This window comes from Pseudorca crassidens, chromosome 8, assembly GCF_039906515.1.
Source record: "Pseudorca crassidens isolate mPseCra1 chromosome 8, mPseCra1.hap1, whole genome shotgun sequence".
Classification (NCBI taxonomy): Eukaryota; Metazoa; Chordata; class Mammalia; order Artiodactyla; family Delphinidae; genus Pseudorca; species Pseudorca crassidens.
This window is the reverse complement of record NC_090303.1, coordinates 27,900,180-27,918,741: the sequence shown is the minus strand read 5'-3', so window position 1 is coordinate 27,918,741 and position 18,562 is coordinate 27,900,180. Positions and strand designations below refer to the sequence as shown.

At 34.2% G+C, this 18,562-nt stretch overlaps 1 protein-coding gene across 1 annotated transcript in view; it reads left to right on the top strand.

Moving 5' to 3' along the window:
- Window positions 1–18,562, top strand: part of SEMA3E (semaphorin 3E) — a 266,959-nt gene that overhangs the window by 214,037 nt on the left and 34,360 nt on the right. The window contains exons 5-10 of the mRNA XM_067746088.1: window positions 354–447; window positions 10,837–10,956; window positions 12,233–12,375; window positions 13,441–13,555; window positions 13,990–14,059; window positions 16,884–17,028. Coding sequence (XP_067602189.1) covers window positions 354–447; window positions 10,837–10,956; window positions 12,233–12,375; window positions 13,441–13,555; window positions 13,990–14,059; window positions 16,884–17,028 — 687 coding nt within the window. The remainder of the gene's footprint in view (window positions 1–353; window positions 448–10,836; window positions 10,957–12,232; window positions 12,376–13,440; window positions 13,556–13,989; window positions 14,060–16,883; window positions 17,029–18,562) is intronic.

Sequence of the window (18,562 nt, the reverse complement as noted above, 5' to 3'; positions counted from 1 at the left end):
TTTTACTAACCTTTTTTTTTTTTTTTCAGCAAGTCTCCATTCATTTGGAATATTTAACTGACACATCTCAGAATAACTAATACTGGCTGATCAAGTGATTAAAAACTGCAAATTTCTTTCATTTCAGCACCTGCATCCTTTTTGAGAGAAGTGAGAAAACCCACATGGGCCTGAAAACCCACGTGTTTATTTATAAAATCCAGTTTGTTCCTAAATAACTTGATGTTTCTCACTGGTGCCCTATTTACAATACCTGTTTTGTAAATAATCAAGGTTAAATGTATTTTTTCTGAGAAATTAAATTCTTATTAAAGTTGGCAAATACATAATGGCTTTTCTGGTTTTCTTTAAAGGATCCCCTTTTTCACCTGGAATCGCACAGATCTGAGAGAGGAAGGGGCAGATGTCCTTTTGATGCCAGCTCCTCCTTCATCTCCACTTTAATTGGTAATTATCATGGCTGCAGACATCAGGTGGTAGTCCTATTGATTTCGAAACTTCAGGCAGATTCTTTGGTGTTTCTTCATATACATTGCTGTGTCATATCTATTTATTGGTGCTGGGAGCATGGATATTAAATTTCAAGCCATACTCACCTGAGCCAATTTTACTCTAAAATAAGTGCAGCTGCTATGAAGTATGGACGTCTCATCCAGAAAACACAAACTGTCCCTTACTACCTGATAGAAGGTATTTTGTATTATGTCATTTATTGTTCACAAAATGCAATTATGTAAATACTTTTTATAAAAATGTAGCTAGAGAAACCAAACTATTTTAACATATGTTAATTCTTTATGTATTAATTACTCTGTGACTGTAAGGGAACTTCTAATATTCTCTTCTTGGTACCTTTCTCTGTGTCAGTAGAATTCAGCAGAGAGTCATCTCAATTTGGAATTTCAAAGTCATTCCTGTTAATTTAAAATGTAAGCTGTAGAGGTTGAGTGGCTCAAACTATGTCCACGTTGGCATAATAGAATAAGCTGGCCATGTCTGATCTGGATTTCAATTAAATTAGTCAAGATACATGAAAATCTCACTTAAATCTCAGAAAAATCCTTTTTCTTTAATACAGTTTGGGACTGAAAATGGAACACCCTTATCAAATACTCCAGCACTGCTATGGTACAGACAGCTGATTGAGTTGCCAAGTATAAAGTTGAAGGGAGCAATCCCTGACACCTCACATAGGTGCTCTTAGGAATCATTCTGTTTCCTCAGTGTTGAGAGGTTCTGATAGATACATGGTACAGATGGACAAGCTTCTGTTATTACATTTGCAGCACTTAGAGTTATCTGCTACTATTAGGTCATCCTGTTTACAGAAAATGAAAACATGTAAAATAACAAGTAGAGATTTCCTATCCTAAATAAGTGGGTAAAACTTAAAACTCCCCACTGATGAGTAATCAACATATCTTTTGCTGGACTGAGAGTTGATGCAGATGTTCCTGTATATTCTAGAGACAACACGTTCCGTGAACTTATTCCAGACAGTTGATTCTGATGGGCCTTGCATCCGAGTTCCCACAGTCCCCTGTCGCAGTAATGGTACTCAGGTCCAAATAAGTAGAGCTTTTATATATACGGATATTTATTTGTAGAACAAAAATCTTACGTTAGCTCTAAACAGTAGGGAAGGTTTGATTTACTACAGCTTCATGATTTGAAAGTGCTTTAAGATGAGAATTTCACGTAGTGATTAGTTCTTTAGGAGCTTGAATAAAGAGATATTTTTAAAGAATATAAGATTTTTAAGAAAATACTATGATATCCTGAGTTCTGCTACTCACTCATATATGTGTGTGTGTAAACACAATATGCGGAGGGGAGATTTTAAATATGGGAATTAAGTTGCTTAAGTCAGTTTGGACTTAGTAGGAATCAGAACCTTAAGAATGCCACTTTTGGAGAATGCCAGCTTCAGAAATGTTAGAAATTCGTGGTAGATTGGCAGCATATGAGTTAAAATACATGCATTTGATAGACTCATACAATTTTTTTCTAATGTTTTTAGTGATTTTTGTAACTTCATAGATTTAAGATTTGAATATGTCTGGAAGAAAGAGACTGTCTTATCATCTTTCTTTTACCATACAATATATTGCACAGAAAAGGCCTCCTATAAATATCGACTGAATGAAATACTCCCTGAGCTTCCTAAACAAACAAACCAAAAATAAATTTGGGGATAGTGTTCACAAGAATATTATAAAAGGTATTGAAAGTCAAAAATTACACAGTAAACGCTACTTCTGTAGTAAAATCCTAAGAAGATTGGAAGAGAACACCATTTATTTTGAACATTTCTTTTAATGGTTAAAAGTAATTTTTTTTTAGCCACTCACCACTCAGCCTCCTTGGAGCTTGTTTTTGCATGAAACCAGGAATTTGAAACTGAATTTTTTTTAAGAGGGGAAATATTACTGGAGGGACATTTCCAAGTGAATTTCATTGAACTTCCAAATCGAATTACACGATGCTAAAATGTGAAGTGCTTGCCATCTGGGTGACTGTTTCCCTTATTCAGAAAAGAAATCAAATCATAAGAGCCCTCCAAACTAAACACAAAAGTTATAGAATAATCCCTGCAAAGAGAAGAAATAAAAATATAATTCTTCTCATTTATCCGCTAGCTTTCATCCCAAAGTACCTTTGAGAGATCATTCACTTACTGTGGCTATGCAGCAGCCACTGGGATGGAAATCTGATAACCTCTGTGAGCCAGCAACTCTTTAAAAGACAGGAAGTAGAAATAATTCACCCAATTGAAAAAGCAGCAGGAATTTGGACTGGAAAAAATGGAGCTACCTGAGTTGGAATTTGGTAGGCCTGGTGCAGCTTACTCTGACAGGAAAAGAACGCATTAATGTGGAATTTTATGACCGCACATGTTCTCTGCCGATGGGTTAGGACAGGACTCCAGCAAAAAGGTGACCATCTTTAGACCATTTCTGCTTCTTCGTTTCTTTGTTAATTGTAGGTCACACTTAACTTTTAATACCTGTTCACATTAAGATTCACTTTCATCATTAAAAAAAAAAAACCCTCAAATTTGTAACAATAGTCATAAAACTAACAAGGCCCCCAAAGAAAAAAACATGCTCACGAATCTGAGAATTTCTTATAATATCTTAACTTTAGATACAAGTTTCATTTTAGTTAACCTAAATTCTGTTGACTTAAGATCACATGGAGTAAAAGCTTACTGAAAAACTAAGTAAGGAATAAATATTATTTGTTAGGTGAAAGGTTAATGAACACTTTTATAAAATTTATAGTCTAATTGAGAATGGAAATGTTAGTAACTGGCAATCATTCTGTGTGAAACAAGATTTAAGGAGTGAAACAAGATTTAAGGAGTAATAGCTCTTTATTGAGCTATGTTCTATATGTTTAGAAGCCAATCAAAATGAAATCATACATTAATTAGGTTTGCTCTTTAAATGTCACTTTGTATTAATAGAATTTACCTTGGTGGTATATAAATTCATATCACAGGTACAATATTTCTATATGTTTAACCACACTTTCCCTCTACAGTGATTACTAATATTACATTGAAAGTGGTCTTAAATAACTGGTTGAAGAAGGCAAGACATTATAATCGGGTTTTAAAAACAGTTTTTTGAAACAATGAATTACTTAGTAAAATGAATTGCTGCATTACTTGTCTGTACCTTTCAAGTCAGCGAAAGATGCTTAAGACTTATCTTGCCACTAAAAATTATTAGGTTTGGTGGCCGGCCAAATAAAAATTCAGGAAGGGGCTTCCCTGGTGGCGCAGTGGTTGAGAGTCTGCCTGCCGATGCAGGGGACACGGGTTCGTGCCCCAGTCCGGGTAGATCCCACATGCTGCGGAGCGGCTGGGCCCGTGAGCCATGGCCGCTGAGCCTGCGCGTCCGGAGCCTGCGCTCCGCAGTGGGAGAGGCCACAACACTGAGAGGCCCGTGTACTGCAAAAAAAAAAAAAAATCAGGAAATATTTTCTTTATGTCATATGTCATTTTGGTCAGGAAGGAAAAGTATTAACTGACTTTTTTGCATCAGTTTACATTTGATATAATATTGCAGTATTCTTTTTATTAAGTTGATAGCACCTTCAGTAACTTTGGGATTTCTTTAATAGTTTGTCAGCTCAATTCTATTGCTACTGTTTTAAAACGTTTCATTCTGACCCAGATTTTTATTACCAGTTCTAGGTGTAATTTAATACATACCATACCTAAAGTACCTAAGGTATGCTAATGTACATGTTACTAGTGTTTGGGGGAAAACCACTCTGATTTGTCAGGTACCTTTTCACACTTTGCTTTTGAAAGTGCTAGCTTTGTTGTTAGAATTTTTAGGATACTTTCAAGTTAAAGACTTACTGAATTTTATATCAACAAATAACCATGAATGAGGTATTTCATGGTCACCAAAATTTTCTTTCTGCCCTTTTCATGTCTTATGTTACATTTTATAGCAAATAAAACTACAAAAGTTTACAGCTGCTGAAATTTTCATCCTGCACTTTTATTCATCATAATGAGACCTTTGTGAATATATCCCCTCATTACAAATTCTGTGAATTAAAGGTCAATGTCAGTTGAATGAAAGGGAGTCGGAATTCATGCAGGGAAAACTTAAGTGATTATCTCAAGCTCTTAATACCATTAAAACTTTTTTTTTACAAATAAATGTTTCTATTTTATTAACTGTGTATTCAAGGCAGAATTACAAATGAATAGTTCTGGCACAAAATAGGACTTCATAAATGTTAGAAAAATAAATGAAATCATCGAAATGAAGGTAAAGTGGATGTCTTTACAATGACAACCTCTATAAACAGAAGTGAATGTGCTGGCTCGTTTCTTGAATTCGTCCCAACTGTGTAGAAACTTATGCCTTTAGCATGTTCCTGTGCCTAAAGAATATCTGTAATTTCTTATCCAGGTTAAGACTGCTGTGCTTTGTCATCTGGCAGAATGCCAAGCATCCACATGCTCACTGTTGCTTCTGGCCATTAACTGCTAGTTGCTAATGAGCTATTTGAATACTTGCTTATGGTTTTCTCAAAAAAAGAAGAAAAAAAATGTCGTCTTCAATTCCCCATGGACATTCTCCCCCTTAGAAATCTGATTTGACCATGCTGGTAGCAGTGTCACAGTTTTGCTACCAGGGAAACTCAGTACTGTCATGGATGCTAGCAAATGCAAATGAACAGATTCAGAACGCAGTTTTCTTTTTTCCTTCATACGTCAGAAACCACCTTCTTGACATTGATAGCTAATGCTAGCTATTTGCCAAAGCAAAAACAAACAGAAAGTCCAAACAACTACATAACTAATAAAAGGACCTGCTTTTCCTGATATCTTTCAGCATCCTACACAGACCATGAGTGTAAACTGGGAGGTTGGAACCTGTGGACCATTCTTATCCATCCTCATCCTCCCAAGTGCATTTTGTTTCTCTTTGCAATTATGCATGTAATAATCACTCTGTGAAATAGTGCAAAAGTAGAATGATTTTCTAACAAAATGATACAGTTCAATTATAAAATGAGGTAGTTAAATCCATCTTTAGCCATGTCTTTTCCATGAAACGAACATGTTTCACATTCAGATTTGTAGACATTTACAACATAAATAGGAGAAATGCTTGAGCAAGACTTAAGAAAATAAGAAGGGCATGAAAAACTGTGAATTTTTCTCACTAAACACTTAAAATCTGTATTTACAACATGGTGAGTAAAAACTCTAATCGATTAATAATACCATCTGTGAACTAAGCTCTTGATAATGTTGATAAAATATTAAGGCAATGAAGTATGTTTCACTAACACTTCAACTGGAGTTTGTATTGTAAAAAAAGGAGTTGTGTAGAAAAGTATTTTACTTATGCATTTTAACTTAGAATTATTCACAATGGGTTTGTTTTTGTATTGCCAAGGTTAAATGATTGTTTTATTTTCTTTCCTACAAACTAGTTGAGAGTAGACACAGTCTTTTGCGGCTGAAACTATTGGGGACAAATACTAGAAGAAGATAGAGTCCCTGTGTTCCTGGATTTAAATTATGAAATATAGTCTTTTTGAGGAACAAAAACTCAAAGAACTCTGCTATTCATATAAATGCCAACAGTTTTTTCTTTCTTTTGATATTTTCTCCCTGAAGCATTTTTGAAAAATCAGAATCTTATCCTGAGGTTTTTGTTTTTATTGCATTTCATAGTTTTTTTTTAAATTTGAACACTAAAAGTTTCAGATTTATTCACTTGTTAATTAACTCATTATGCCATTCTTTGATTCAACAAATGCTTATTGAGCATTTTCTGTATTCCAGATGCTCTACAGGATATTGGTGACAAAAGAATATAATAAGACACATCAAGAAGTCTGCATTCTAGTGAGGAATAATGTCAAACACAGGAGACAAACTATAGTAGGATGAGAAATATGATAGGCATGGGGGCTATGGTGGTACTAGGAGCTAACTAACACAAGTTCGGTCAGGGAAAGCTTCATGGAGAAAGTGGGCCGTGGCCAGGTAAATGGGAGGTGAAGTGGGAAGGCGGGGAGGTGCAGAATTCCAGGCAAAGAACATACAAACCATAAAAAGGGCAGCAGAGAGAACAGAAAAGCTTGGCAACCTCAGGAAATCACTTGTACACCTCTCTGGTTGTCCAAATAACCGAGGCAGTGAGATTCCGAACAGTTTTGCCACAAGCAGTAGGTTTGGGGCTGGGGGCTTAGTTTGCCAGATTTCCAGTGCAGAATTGTTTCCACTCTTCTGGTATCTGTACACAGAGACTATTGTTGAACATGACAATGATAAGTTACATTCACCTGTCAAAATACCCTGCAGATGTGTTTTATTTTTTAATGATAACCAACTAACATTAACATAACATCAGTTACCATCAGAAGCCTATAACAATGAAACATATGGCTGCAAGTCAAATTGGTTATTTATATTCAGAATATCAAAATAGATACCAGTAAACTCTGTGACCAAGCTAATACATTTATTAAATATCATGTCTGTATAGACATAGAAAACTAAAAATTTGAGTAATTCTGTTCTTATTATTGAAAACCTAAAACATATTGTACTATTTGTATGAAATATTTTTTAATCCGTGATAATATGAATTATCCAGATATTATTTTTTGCTCTATACAATACCAAAATGTTGATTCACAAGTTGTCTCTATACCAGTTATAATTTTAAAGTTTTCAACTAGAAACTATGTATTTGCCATAAATAATATCAATTATAATAATGTTCATTATTTTTGTTCATTTAATTAGTATTAGTTAACTTTGTGCCTAAAGCTTTATTCTCATTATTTTTCATTAAAGTGTTTGTTTTTTCTTAGGAAAGTATTTTACCAAACATCATTATTATCTATTACTATAAATTTATTTTGTTCTTCACACTGATAATAAAATATGAAAGGACAATCTTTCCCTTCTGAGGAAAAGCTAATGTTTCCAACAGGAACACGTTTGGTTCAGTTTACATAGCATATAGTTTTTAGCACCTGTCTAGTAGCTTCTTTGAAGTTTAAGTCATACAGTTCATATTGTATTATTTGAATTGTTCACAAACCATTTTCTTTTATCTGGATACAAAAAGGGAAATTGGGTAAAATTGGTACTATATCATCTTTTCCTTTTTGCAGATAACCTGCCCTGGATGTATATTATTTGGTATCATATGGCTCCATCTAGTGGCTGCAAGGGGAACTTTTTTGTTAAATTTGTAGAATTGATTACAAGTGGAACTTGGAAAGTGTTCAGATTGGGATAAGTGCAAGAAAATTGATGTGAACTAAAATAAAGATTATTTTTCCAAAGTAATATTTTCAGATATAAAAGTTCTGTGAATATTTTAGGAAATTTTAAAGAAATCTTTTTTTTTGTACCCATTATGAATTAAACATTCAGTCCAGTCCATATTAGAAAAATAAGTTCTGTTTAGGACAGTTTTACAAAATGGCCTTTTTATTTTATTACTGTATTTTATTGAAGTATAGTTGATTTACATCAATATATTCTTTTTCAGATTCTTTTCCATTATAGGTTATTACAAGATATTGATAATAGTTCCCTGTGCTATACAGTAGATCCTTGTTGTTTATCCATTTTATGTATAGAAGTATGTATCTATTAATCCCAGATTCCCAATTTGTTCCACCCCTCCCTTTCTCTTTTGGTAACCATAAGTTTGTTTCCTATGACTGTGGGTCTATTTCTGTTTTGTAAATAAGTTCATTTGTATCATTTTTTTTTTAGATTCCACATGTAAGTGATAACACATGATATTTCTTTCTGTGCCTGACTTACTTCACTTAGCATGAAAATCTCCAGGTCCATCCATGTAAGATGGCCTTTATATTTTTATGGAAACTATAACCAAGTACAATAACTTTTTAAAATTTCAGAACAACCCTTGCTCTGGTGGTTCAATAGTCAAGTAACTCCTTTGTGCGTGAACTCGTTCATTTCTGCCATAGAGTTGATGATCTCCAAGGCCTTTTAATGAATTCAGCATGACTCTCTTTTATCTATGTTCAAGTAGTACAGATTGAACCCCACATATGGTTCATATCCCTAACCACTGAATACATTTTATCCCAAAATACTCTTTTTACACATGGATATAAAACTTCTGGTGAAGACAGCGCTGATTGAATTTGATACAAATTATGTCGTTCTTCCCCCCTTCTAGTTTCAAAGAATATGCTTAAATAAGAGTTCTGATATAACTCTTCTCTACCAAATTTTATTTTCTTAAGTCTGGTTATAAAGCATCTTTATTTTTTAGTTTTTGTTATTTTCCTTATCATATTTCTCATTCAGCATGTATTGAATATACAGGATGAACTAAACAAATACAGCTTCTTTTTTAATTTGTTGTCTTGAAAATTTTCAAATACAAAGAAAAATTGGAAGAGGAATAAAAAATTTATAGCATTTACCTTGGCCCACCAACTGTTAATATTCTACCACATTTGCCTCTGTCTCTCCTGTCTCTCTCTCTCTTTCTCACTTATTATAATATATATAGTTTAAAAGTGAATTCCTTTGCGAAGGACCTGGATTTTATTTATTTGTATCTTGTATAGTTTTTAAGTATCCATAGTGGGTTTTGTGAACCAAAAAAACCATTTATGGTTACTTGTCTTTTTGTAAATGAAGAATAGTTTATTATAGTAACATTTATCAAAACTTAGTTTTCTTGTTTTTAAATTCAATTTATAGCTCACTTTTCTTTTTCTAAATCTAAATCTAACAAAAGCAATCATCTTTACTTTTGAAAAATTGTTAGTTATCTCAAGGTGGAAATAAACTTCTTACAGTGATCCTGTTTACAACTCAGTTGATTACTTTCTCAAATTTTAAACTTTACAAATATATTTAATCTGTTCAAGTTTTTGAAAGTTTTAAAGACCTTACCTTAGAGAAAACCCTTCATAAATATTGAAACAATTTTTAAATCTAATCAATAAAATTTATAAATATGACACTCAAGTTTTGTTTAATTCTGTTTAGATACTTGGTCAAATTTTTATACCTGTAACTTTAATAATTCTAATTCGAAAATTGAGTATACAGTTAAATTTATTAAATTGGAAATCCAATTAATTTGAATTCTCTTTAAAAAAGGACTTTAAATACCACTTGGACACATATGTACACGTTCCAGGTTTAACAGAAAGGCATTAATACTTTGAGTATACTTTTAGTATACTCATCACGTCTGTACTTTAAAAGCTGACCACAGTTACATGACACTCATTAAGAAAATAATTTTGTCACCCTAAATTGAGGTTGCTATATCCAGCGATCTGTTGCTATCATCTTCTTCTTGGCCAGTGATTTTAGCCCAGGACAGGATTGGAGCCTCATATGCCCAGGACAATCCTTCTGGACTCACTGAGGAGCACACCAGTTGCCTTTTGTTGTCAGTTCGACAAAAGAGAACCCCAAGTTCCTGTGCTTGAGAGGTTTTGGTCTTTCTGGAGGTCTAGTTATATCATTATGTTATTTTTCTTTTTGTTAATTGTTTTTTCTCTTCTCGTGAGCAATTTTAATGTCTGTCTTTCTGGCTGGCCCCAAAGATATGTTGCCATGGCTTGAGATCCTGCGTACGTTTGTGTATTCCTTGGTCTGATTTAAGTCTGTGGCCTTCGCCACATGTTGCAGCTAACTTCATTCGTTCTGTTGACTGCCTGATTAAATTATGAGCTCTTTCTGTCATTTCTGTCTAAATAAGCCACACACTTACAAATTAGATGACAACTAATTGGATTATGTACAGTTTTGTCAGACTTTGTGGTTCCTGCCTTAAAATCATGTTGATGGAAGCAAGTTCTTACTACAAGAAGAATTTGAGTTAGCTGACTCACATATAATACCAGTCCTAATACTAATACCAATACCAATACTAATACCCTGATGATATGAAGGTTAAAATAAGTTTATTAAAATACCATGAAGCCAGGTTATGTATCAAATACTCATGTAGGCCTTAGTATATACCAGCTACTCTTCTAAATGCTTTACTCTTAACAACACTTCTGAGTGCTATTCCCCTATTTGTAAATGTGGAAACTGAGGCGCAGAGAAATTAAGCAATTTGCCCAAGTTCACACATCTAGTAAGTGGCAGAGTCACAATTCAAACCCTGGCTGTCTGACTGTACCATATATGCTCTTAGCAGTAGTATCTGTTTCGTTAGGCCGTATACATGGGAAACCTGGATATGTTTATCGTAATTGTGGTTTTATACATTGTCATCAGACCCAGAAACGAATACTGACTTATCTGATGTTTTCATGCAGGTAGTGAATTGTTTGCTGGACTCTACAGTGACTACTGGGGCAGAGACGCTGCCATTTTCAGGAGCCTGGGGCGACTGGCTCACATCCGCACTGAACACGATGACGAGCGCCTGTTGAAAGGTAGGATTGAGGAGAAAAGCATATGTAAATCAGAACTGAAAGCAAGTCTAGAGCGCATGGGAAACTTGCCATTTTGATAATGATAACAATACAAATGTAATTTATAGTTTCCACAAATTTCAGGGGTTTTTTCCTTAGTAGTATTCCCGAATTAAAATATTATATATGATATATGTATATCATTTTATAGCAGAGGGGATCCGCTTTAGTATACAACCAGATTACCGTCATAGCAATAGTTAGAAATCAGGACTTAAATGAACAAGACAAATATATGAAAAGTGAAAACCCCTTTCATCCAATAAGTTGCTTTGTTTTTTCTTGTCAGTTGGTGTAATTTTGCATGAATTGATTGCTTTGCTTTGCTTGTTTTAATAGGATCACATTGTACTTGAGAGACAAATGAAATTCCTAGAGAGTCCCTAGGCATTCATTTACGTAGAATCCTTTGTAAGGATTCATGTTTATATTTTGGCACATTGGTATATCTAGGGGCTAAAATCATTTTATAGTGAGTGGTTTCATCATTTTCAGCCTTTTTATTAAGCTTTAGAGTGCATAATCATTATTGGCAGCATTTTATCATTAAAATATTTGACATTCCATATCAGTCAAAGGTCATTCCCTCAGATCCCTTTGACTACAAATACAAAAACTTAAACTGGTCTTCCATGAGCTGGACTGATAGATAATTTATGAATTAAAAAAATAATGATAGACTTCTTTACTAAAATATTTTACATATATTGACTTTAATATGTCCCTCCCATATATACATGGGAGGAAATTCATGGAGATTATAATCATGCTGCTCTTAATCTGTTCTTCTTTGAATTCATTTCAGGTCTATAATGTATGCTATTTGAAATTGATTTATTTCCCTCCAACTCAGTTAAATTTTAAATACCCTGACATTTCTTAAAAATTGTTGATTTGGGGCTTCCCTGGTGGCGCAATGGTTGAGAGTCCGCCTGCCGATGCAGGGGACACGGATTCGTGCCCTGATCCGGGAAGATCCCACATGCTGCGGAGCGGCTGGGCCCGTGAGCCATGGCCACTGAGCCTGCGCATCCGGAGCCTGTGCTCCGCAACGGGAGAGGCCACAACAGTGAGAGGCCCGCGTACCACAAAAAAAAAAAAAAAAAAATTGTTGATTTGCACAGAATATGGAGATAGCTACATGATTTTAATGTTTAGTACAAAATTTCAAGGGAAATATATTAACTTACTTTGTTGTAATAGTTACTACATTTTCATCTGTTTTTTACTTCTCTAGAACCAAAATTTGTAGGTTCGTACATGATCCCTGACAATGAAGACCGAGATGACAACAAAGTGTATTTCTTTTTTACGGAGAAGGCCCTGGAGGCAGAAAACAATGCCCATGCAATTTACACCAGAGTGGGGCGACTCTGCGTGGTGAGGACCGCCTTCTCTCACTAAGCTTGCCTAACTCGCAATTTATGGTCAGGCCTTTGTTCATTTTATAGTAGGTTTCTACTGTAAAATATTTTCTTCTATTCTCTTAGGCTCCCTAAAATTGGTATTTACTATCTAGTCTTCAGACTTCATATCTACTGAAAGTTTAATCTGAAAAGAGCTTTGCATTTTGTGTGATTTTCTCCATTTTCAAAGCCCTACTAAGAAATGGCCTATAATTAGGCTAGACTTCTTCCTACACAGAAGTTTGAGCTCCATTTTAAAAAGTTAATTTCACCAAATTCTTGCAAGTTTCTTTAATCCACATTCTAAATAATTTACATGAGCATGTTTCAACAATTCAGATGGTTGATTCTGTAGGGAAAACATATATAGTTTTGTTGGGCATAATCAGATAGGTTGTTTTGTGAACATTCAGAACCAACTGCGGTAGCCATGTATATTGAGAGAATGCTAATAGTGTTATAAATGTGAAGTTATTTTGATATTTAAGAAGATACTTGAATAAATTTAAGAAGATGTTTATACGTATGTTCAGTATATATATGTATGTGTATATAAATTCACATATACACACATACGTATTTTATGTATGTGTGCAAGTATGTATGCCTGTTATGTGTATGTGTGCTTGTGTGTTAGTATTTCAAGCCTTTTTCCCTAAAATAAGAAAAAGAAGTGGATGCTTCTGTACTTCTGAGATAAGCTGATTATTTATCAATAAAATAATAATAAACGTTACTGTATCATAAAGCTTACTACTTTATTTAGGAAAGTGTACTCTACTCTCTACTAACGTTGTTTAATACCTGGAAACTGTATTTAATGGGCCAGGGTGAAAGTACACTGACAAGGCAGAATGTGCAAACCTAAAGAAAAAGTTTATGGGGCATTGCATCTTTAATATTATTTGAAGATTATGCTCAAATTTTCACATTAAAGAAAAGAACTGTAACTCTTGCCATCTGCAGGTTTAATGGTACAAAATCTGTTGTTGATAAAAGTTCTCTGGGTACCCATTTACCTGCTTTCTGTTTTTTACAGAACGATGTAGGAGGACAGAGAATCCTAGTGAACAAGTGGAGTACTTTCCTGAAAGCTAGACTGGTTTGCTCAGTACCAGGAATGAATGGAATTGATACGTATTTTGATGAATTAGGTAAATATTATTGGGAGAGCTAAATTTTCCTCTTCAATATATATGCTTCTTTGTATAACCCTCAGTGTTTCTAGCACATATGGAAAATTTGCTTTCTGCAGTAATTGACTTCTATCTAACTTGGAGCACGTTTCTATTCTTTTCGTCTTGGCCAGGTCCACGTATGGGGACAAGGGAGTTGCGGGAACAGAAAGACCCCTCTTGTTAGTTTAGAGTCGGCGCCTCTAGTTTCCTCCTTGAGGCCCAGCTCACAGTCATCTTGAACAGTCATCAGTCTCACTGTGTTGTGATTTGGTCATTGTTATATGATTGTATATGGAAATTTATATCTTAAAATCTGTCATGGGTTCTAAACTATTTTATGACAATATATTTTCTTCACATGCAACGAGGGCTAAACATATTAAGTAACATAATGGTCTTTAATGTTTCAGAGGATATTTTTTTGCTGCATACCAGAGATCATAAGAACCCAGTGATATTTGGACTCTTCAACACTACCAGGTGAGAAATTTATATGGCCAGTCAAAACATCATGAAACAAAGGATGCCAAACCCCTTCACTGTATATGCAATTGAAAATACTACTGACCAATGAGTTATTCTCACTTTCTGTACTTTATAATTCACCAATTTCTCTTCGTTCTCCTGTGTTTGCAGTTGTACTTTGATGTTTAAAGCCACAATCTCAATCCAGATCCTTATTTGTTTTTGTTTGAAGTACCAGCATCCTCCTATGCTCAATGTCCTAAGTTCTTCCCTCTCTGATCTACAACAGAATGATTTTTTTTTTTCTCATACAGTTTTTAAGGTACTAGTTCCATGCTTTAGAGTCTAGGATAATTCTTTCAATCATCATATACTGTTGTCCAAGTCAGGCTTTCAAGGCTCTCTATCAAATATTCCCCATTCAGGATTGAAAGTTTTTCCTCTAAATTCCCACAAACTCTGCTTTTGACAAGATAATACCTTGTCAGAATCCCAGTCTCTGCTTTCCCCGTGACTGTGATTTTATTTATCTACTTTCCCTTCTAACGCTGATTTATATCAGTTTTTCCAATACTTGTCAATTGGCGTCTTCATGAGACACTCCCTGATTCCTTAATCACAGAGCACTCGCTCACTCCTTCACTCTGGTTGTCTTGGTCCTTTGTAGATTCTTAGAGAACACACATTTATGATTTACCCTCTGAGTTTTAAATTTTAAAAAGGTGCTCAAGTTTAGGGCTTATGATCTAGTATTTTTCTCTTTTATGCTTTTGTATTTTGTATCCATTGAAGACTGCTGGAAAAATGAATCAGATATTTCGTGTGTTGATACATGAATGAAAAAATGTTATTAGAATCAGTTTTGGTTGAAAGTTTATATATATAATTTCCTGAGTGTCTTTCCAAATAAGGCAGAGTGGAGATGATATGACTGGAATGAGAAATAAAGAATATACTTCAGTTCTCTTGACAGGAAAAGAATGGTATTACTCAATTCCTCATTTGCATTGCATTGGCCTTAAACTGTTCCATAGTCATGTATACCTTGTTTGCTTAGGATCTCTCCACATAGTTTTTGTTTACTTTTTCAGCAGGTAGTTTATTACGGTCACTTTGAAAAAAAATATAATAAAGCTCTTTCGGTAAGTATCCTGCTATTGTAAGGAGATCTTTTCTTCATCACAGAAACATGGCAACAGTTTTGCTATCAGTTATTCCTTGATGCAAGGAGATGTTAATGTAGATTGGTAGCTATTACAGTCCATGGAAAATCCCTAACTTCTTTTTACACTTCATCTTCTGCCTTATGCCAGTGAAGAATTTATACACTGCGTGATAAATCCACGGCTTTATATGATAAATATAAGCTATAGGGTAATCAGTATAGATTTTTTTATGGGTTATAATGATCAGTTTATAAGCTGCTTTCATAAATGATAGCATAATGGATCTGTCTGAGATTTCAAAGGCAAGACATTATTTTCTTCCATAATTTCAATCTTGACTGTTCAATTTATACATAATTGTGAGAAAAAGGCTTGCCAGCTGTTACCTGACGTAAAGGTTGATATCGTAGCATGGTGATCAAAGGTTTATCGCCATGTTAGTTGGAAGACTATCTCTGGTTTTCTCACTGTTGCAGGCATTTCCAATTGCTTCAAGGTGTGTTATAAGATGTGTGAATTGATGTCCTCAGACAGTAACATAACTGCTGTTCTACAGGTGTCTCAGAATGTAGGAAATGTTACACTTACAAAAAATTTTGCAAAGCACTTTCCCAAACTAATTATTTTAATTCTCACAATAAGGAGGCTAGGGAAGTGTTAGAATTCATTCAGATTATGCCAAATTAAGAAATGCAGCCAGATCTTTAAAACAAATCATTCTAAAATGTCCTTTTGCAGAATCTTATGCCCCCAATAAAGCTTGCTGTAGTTAGTCAACTACTGTCTTTATCTGCGACAAGTAGAAATTTTTATCAAAAAAATAATTTCAGTTGCTAGTAGTTCTGCAGGTAAAGAATCTGAGTTTTTTAGAATGTAAGTCTTTTTCTCAAAATTAATCTGGTGCAGCCCAGTAAACCTTTCCACTGTAGCACTGTTTTCAGTGACCTGAAGGAAGGAATATGCAGCAGGCTTATAAATGTTTCTGTGACCCCAAGCTAAAGAATGAAACAAAGCCCCAAATTTTCTTTAGACTTTAAATTGTTCTTCAAATCATATACACTAAGAGAAGTAATAAAATTTGAGTAAAATTTATAGCAATATTAACAGCATGTTGAATAGGAAAACACTGTCTACTTGGAAGAGAGGACAACGTACAAGGAGATAAAGCCTTCCTCAACTTGGGAATGAATCTTTAAAATATTAAGGCCAAATCTTAATAAAAAATATAAAAACACAAAAGAATCTGAAAAAGAATATGTGTGTGTATATATATATATATATATATGTGTGTGTATGTGTGTGTGTGTGTGTGTGTATATGAAAAACTGAATCACTGTGCTGTACACCTGAAACTAACACAGCATTGTAAATCAACTATATTTCAATAAAAAAAATAAGATTTAACTGGAAAAAATGAAGTGACACAACTGCTTTTGTGATTCTAACAATGTCATTTTCAATTTATTATAATAAATAGGCAAAAAATGGTAAATTTTGGAGTTTCCATACTTGAAATATTGCAATAGTTAATATCTCTAGAATATCCTATGCTTAAGAGATTGCAAGTCTTTTATCCAAAAGACTTCATCCTTATCTGTGTTGTCTGCGGGGCTTGACTAGGTGATCTCCTAGTCTGTTCCAGAATAGTAACTTATCTTTTTTTTTTTTTTTAGTAATATATTTAGAGGGCATGCTATATGTGTCTATCACATGTCCAGTATCCGGGCAGCCTTTAATGGACCATATGCACATAAGGAAGGACCTGAATACCACTGGTCACTCTATGAAGGAAGAGTCCCTTATCCAAGACCTGGTTCTGTAAGTTTAGGCATTTAACAAAGTATTCTTATTTTTTAAAGATTCTTTTAGTAATATTCTGTTCATTGTTTCAGATGCTTTACTAAATTAGCATGAAATAGTTAAATTCAATACCTAAAAATATGCTTGATTACTTGCAAGGTAAAGAAATATTACTTCTTACATCAAGATGTATGCTTGTTACTTAATGAAAAGAATATAATCTAGCATTATAGACTATATATTATTGTTGATATTTTAGCTATCTATGTAGCTCTCACTAAAATTTTATTTTTAAGGATACTGGTGAATACAGAAATATCCAGTGAGCATTATATCCCTCTCAGCCTCTTCAGAAGAATTAGTGCCACATGTGATTTCCATGCAAGAGAATGTTACCAAATTTTTATTATAATATTTGAGTCAGGCTCTCAGTTCCCTAGGCCACATTTTCTCCCTACTTCTCACTTTAACGTGTCAAGAGGAAGCTTTTTCTCTGGCTCTTCAGAATTCTGAGCACCCCATTTGCCATCCTTGCTGGCCTTGTGGAAGAAAAGTGACAATACAGCTGTGTTGCTAGAGAATAAGGAGTTCCACCATTTGCCTCTTAACTGATACTACTAAGATTCTCCCTAACTAGCCGTTCAAACCTTGTGCTTTTAATTGCACACATGATGATGATTATGATGAGGATGATTTTGTATCATATGTCCCGTACACAACTAGGTTGGGAAAGTGTAGCATCATTGTATCTGCTGTCCGTGGAGAACAAATACTGAACTTGTCATGCAAGTCACGGTCTACACTATTATGAGCAGCTGGTGAAAACCCAACACTAGGCTGATTCCACAAGTGCTTGCAAGTCGAGTAGAAACCATTTTTGCAGAGCCAAAATTCAAAGTGGAAACAAAGCTTACCTACGTTAACAAGTGTAAGGCTTTACCATTTCAATCACTCTCTCTCACTAGCTTAAAATTATTACTTCCAGTAAGACATAAAGTATATTTTATTTCACTCTATTGATTGAAATTACAATTTAAATGGAGAAAACCCACTCCTGTGGCTTTGCTGGAAATGCTTCTTGAAACCACATGGTATTAAAGGAGATTTGGAGGAAGTGACTGGTTACTGAACTGCTTCCAGGCTGGTCCGAAATGTTTCCAATTATATATCATGAAAGTACACTCAAGTGAAAAATTCATGCCAAATTAAGAAATATGGCCCAAATTTTTAAAACAAACCATTAAAAATGCCCTCTTTGCAGAATCTGATTACTAAACTACTGTATTTATACTCTGAAGTGGAAAATTTTTATCAAGGTCATCATTGCAATTGCTGCTGGTTCTGGAGGAAAATATGTGAAATGAGGGAGCGCTTAATAACAAGCATGAATCAATGCAGTTAAAGGTATTCCAAGAAGTAACTTAGGTACCGTTGAACATTTATTCTTAGAGTCAGTGATTTAAGAATTGAGACATGTTATGGCAAATATTTCTTGTCTTCTCAATTTATTGTGTCTAATTCATACAAAAATAATATAAATTCATACAGATTA